This window comes from Alligator sinensis, unplaced genomic scaffold, assembly GCF_000455745.1.
Source record: "Alligator sinensis unplaced genomic scaffold, ASM45574v1 scaffold1368_1, whole genome shotgun sequence".
In the NCBI taxonomy this organism is placed as follows: domain Eukaryota; kingdom Metazoa; phylum Chordata; order Crocodylia; family Alligatoridae; genus Alligator; species Alligator sinensis.
Window position 1 is genome coordinate 314519 of NW_005842725.1, and position 4540 is coordinate 319058.

The 4540-nt window shown below is 47.2% G+C and overlaps 1 protein-coding gene across 4 annotated transcripts in view; it reads left to right on the forward strand.

Moving 5' to 3' along the window:
- CDON (cell adhesion associated, oncogene regulated) overlaps positions 1-4540 on the forward strand; it is a 103456-nt gene that overhangs the window by 83300 nt on the left and 15616 nt on the right. For all 4 annotated transcript variants that reach the window (XM_025216306.1, XM_025216309.1, XM_025216308.1 and 1 more), the window contains one exon: positions 2953-3032. In XM_025216306.1, coding sequence (XP_025072091.1) covers positions 2953-3032 — 80 coding nt within the window. The remainder of the gene's footprint in view (positions 1-2952; positions 3033-4540) is intronic.

Here is a 4540-nt window from a genome sequence, read left to right on the forward strand (position 1 = left end):
GACAGAAGGCAGTGGCTACTGCAGCGTTGCATAGCTCAGCTCCCACCCCTGCTTCCTGCCTGCTGTGGGCTCTGGCTGAGTGGGGCTGGCTCTGTGCTGCAGCGCGCACTCCCGGAGGGCAGGGGAAACCCATGCCCCCCAGATCTGTGCACAGGGCAGGTGCATGCAGCAGGCTCGGGATCCCTGCCCGAGCCTGGGGCCTCTCCAGCCCAGCGGGTGTGACCCAGCGCTGCAGGGCAGTGTGTGGCTTGCAACTGCGGGCTGCGTTCTGCCCTGGCAATCCGCTATGTGCAGGGCTGCAGCAAGGGGCACAACCCATGATGCCCCCATGCGTGCAGGGGCCCCATTACCAGGACAGTGCAGAGCTCACAGCTGCAAACAGCTTTCCTACACGGTCATACTGCCCTGCAGCCCCGGTTCACACCTACTGGCTTGGGAAGGCAGCAGGGTGGGAAGCCGAGCCCGCAGCGTGCACCCTACCCCGTCCCTACCTCGTGCACAGATTGGGGGGGGGGGACGGACATAGGTCCCCCTGCTTCTCCCCAGGAGTGTGTGCAGCAGCAGGGAGTCAGCCCCACCCCCGAACAAGCCACCAGTGGTCCATTGCAGCCCCAGGCCCCAAACCCCACATGCTGCCCAGCTGGGCAACAACCCCAGCTGCAGCCCTGCCCAACTCCCTCCCTCCCTGTGGGGGCCTCATATCTCCACCCCATTTACCTGTGGGAGCTGCTCTTCAGGCTGCCTGGCAGCCATGTGCATGTCCATGCACGTGGTGCCTCCTGCCTGACCGCCCTCCTCTTGCTGCCCCCGGTCCCTTGCAGGAACTCTGCCCGCCTACAGAGGGCTCGCTGGAAAACTGCAAAATCTACAGGCTTCTCTGCTACAATGAGAAATCCACGTTTTACTCCGTTTTTCTGTGGGAAACGGAAAACCCAGATCCCTGCTTATGACTAGATAACAAAAAGAACTTTATTTACTTTGTGGTTTCATCTTTTCAGATTTTGCAAGAGGTGTATAAATGTTGGGAATTGTGCAATAATAGTTTGTGATACTGAACTGTACGTATGGTATTACTTCATCTTTGAGTTGAATAGATTCAGTTATGCTCTGTTTATCCAACTGTTTTCCTCCACCTGTTTCAGATCTGTAACTTTAAGCACTGCTTTTAATTATACCACAGTGTGCACAGAGCTGGGAGTTCATAAAATAAACTGTGCCTCTGGCCTTGAAATACGACAACATAATAAGTCTGCTTTTCTGAGTCCCTTGTTTGCGACTTCAGAGACTCAGACGAATTTCTTGAAGTAAAAAAAAAAAAAATGGCCTGAGACTGTGATCCAGCCTTTGTGTGTCATGGAAAAGTACTTAATTTGTGTCCCATTTCCAAGAGAGGATAATGATTTCAATATTGTCTATGGAAACAGGCAGCTTGCACTCAAATTTTACTAATTTTTTTGTCACCAGTCGTACTCAAAATTGTGAACATTGCCCAAGAAAACTGAAGGAAAAAGTTCAAAAAGTCTGAGTAACTCATGCTGTTTCTAGAGGGAAAAATGGGGCTATTGTTTGCTTTGGTAATTGAACACAAGTACCTCATTTTATTGAACAACAAATTTCCACTTGTACAGTAGTTGCCACTTCAGATAACTTGAGCTTTGAGTCTGGACCATTCAGCTCATCACATGGTTTACTTTTTGTGCCAATCTTAACTAATAAGTGCAGTTTTTTGCTTTTCCTTGAAGGCCAATTTTTTTGTTCTAAAACTAGCCAACCTAATCATGGGGAGACCATCAGAATGATAGTTTAGTTCAGATAAGCATTCAAAAATATGTTCTTCTCCAATCGCTCGCTTGATCTCCAATATCTGAAGGACTGTCTCCTCAGCTGAGATGCTGTTGATGGCTACTAAGGAAGGGAATCAGTAGTTGAATCCAGTTCCACGCAACAAAAGAAACTCCTTGCATGGCCGTAGCAGGGGAACTGGGTGTCCTGACTCCTTAGAATTTCTATTATTGTTTCAGTGATTGGAGTAGTGAAGAAAATAAATTGGTGGGGGAAGGTGAAAGACTTTAGAATGAGTAGCCTCCAAGGTCCACATATGAGAGCATGCAGGTCAGCAAAAAGTAGTGCCTGTTACAAAGATATGCAAAAACAAGGAGTGCTGGAGAAGAAGCATTTTTCCAAGCAGCTCTGATCTCAAAGGGCCAAATGAGTTTTCCCAAACCTGCTCCCCTTATGAAAATACAGAATTATAGCACAACTGTATAGCACCATTTTCAAATGGTTCTCACATGAGTGTCCACCCAGTATTTGACAATGAGGTATGTGTTAATCTGGGCATTTTACTTACTTGCAGAGGGCCCCCTCAGCCAAAACCAACAGCACAAAATCCCTCTCACTCCAGGCTCGTTGCTGGCTAAGGAATTACCCCATCTGTAAAAATAAAAAATGTTTCAAAAATCAGTTTAGTGAAGTAAACTGATCTAATCGCAGTAATGACAGGAAAGTGGGATGGGTTTCTGTTGTGACATCAGCTCTGCATATTTAACGCCCTGTTTCCCCAAGCAGGCACAGTTCTCTAACAAACAGGAATTTGCTTTCATGTCTGTCATCAGTATTAAACATATTTACAGTGTGTTTATTAAATTAAATGTGGGCATACTGGGATAAAAGCAGGCCAGGGAAATTACTACATACTTGTCTAAGCTACAGTTATTTACTTTTCTCGCATGCTGGCAGAAGACTGTACCTTGACTGTGTATAATACAGGCTCAGTACTGCCATGCCACATCACAAAATGCAGAAGACTGATAAAGTGATTAAGATTTCAAGCTGAAAGGAAAGGTCCTGAAGATTAACATACTCTTAGTTATATGTTCATTTATCGTAGAGTGCATCTTGCACGCCTGTGTCGCAGTTGATTTCTGAGCTTTTCTTTTTTCGTTCTTTCAGGGTGGTGGAATGTACACAGCAGTGCCTCAGGTTGACCCTTCTGAGTGCATCAACTGCCGAAATTGTCGGAACAATAACAGGTAACTTAGAGCTCATCTTCAGAGACCTGTACAAAGTGCAGCCATCGCAGTATGTCTGTGAGGGGAAATTGCACATTATCCTGTTGTACGGATTGGAAAATGGAATCAGGTAGATTCTTGGCCAGTGGCACAAAGGAGGTCAGCATGAGAGTGTGCATTTGGCAGATGGCTCTGAAAGTGAGACAAGAAATGAAGTAGACTGATTCATACATTGTAAGGCCAGAAGGGACCTCGGAAGATCATCAGGTCCAGCCCCCTGCACCAGGCAGGAAAAATGACAGGTGAGGTCAGGTGACCCCAGCAAGGTGACCGTCCAGTCTCCTCTTGAAGATTTCCAGGGTAGGTGATTGCACCACCTCTGGAGGGAGCTTATTCCACAATCTGGACACCCTGACTGAAGTTTTTCCTAATGTTGAGCCTGAATTGATCTTCCAGGAGTTTGTGGCCATTACTCCTGGCTTTCCCCTAGGGTGTCCTGGTGAACAGTTGTACACCGAGCCCTTGATGTACTCCCCTAGTGTGGCGGTAAGCTGCAATCAGGTCCCCTCTCAGCCTTCTTTTCCTTAGGCTGAGAAGTCCCAGATCCCTCAGCCTTTCCTCGTATGGTTTGCCTTTTAAGACTCTGATCATACAGATGGCTCTTTGGACTCTTTCAAGCTTGTCCACGTCCTTGTTTAAAGCGTGGTGCCCAGAACTGGACACAGTACTCCAGCTGTGGTCTCACGAGTGCTGAGTAGAGTGGAAGAATCACCTCCTTGGCTTTGCTGTAGATGCATCAATTGATGCATGCCAGAGTATTATTTGGCGTACTGGCTACAGCATCGTACTGCCAGCTCACATACATACTCCACAGCATGAATAGGATAAAATAAACTTGGTGTTAAGCCTCTTGGACCTCCTCTTGTTCAAATCATTAGCCTAAACCTCTTTGTTTTTGTTGGGCTTGGACAAATGGGTCATTCAGTTTTGACCTTTTTCCTCCATGATCCCTTCAGTTTTGTGCAATAGTGTGTGCTCTGCTACATTACAGATCTCATTTCAAATTGAATAGTTAAAAGGCTAATTGGTCCTATAGTATTTTCATGGTAAGGACCTTGTTTCACTAAGCACATGTTATATTTAGATCATAGTAAGCATTAATATGATGTGGAAAGTTTTCTTAGAAGTCACACATTAATGAACCCTGCAACCTAAGGTTGTTTGTACACACCACAGATTTTAATTCAGTTTAGTTCTCCCTAAATTGAAATGGTAGGTTTTTAAAAACACCACTTCAGTTTAGGGAGAATTAAACCGAAGTAAACCTGGGCATGTACACAAGGGCTGGGGGCCTGATCTTTACCTGCCTCTTCAGCGGCAGGGGAGGGTGCAAGCTGCCAATGGGCGGAGCGGTCCCTGAGCTGCATGGGGGCCCCCCAGGCAGCCACCCGCCCACTGGCACCCGGACCAGGCACTCCCGGGTGGCACTGCAGCTGTGGAGGGAAGCACTACCCCCCCCCCCCCCCCCC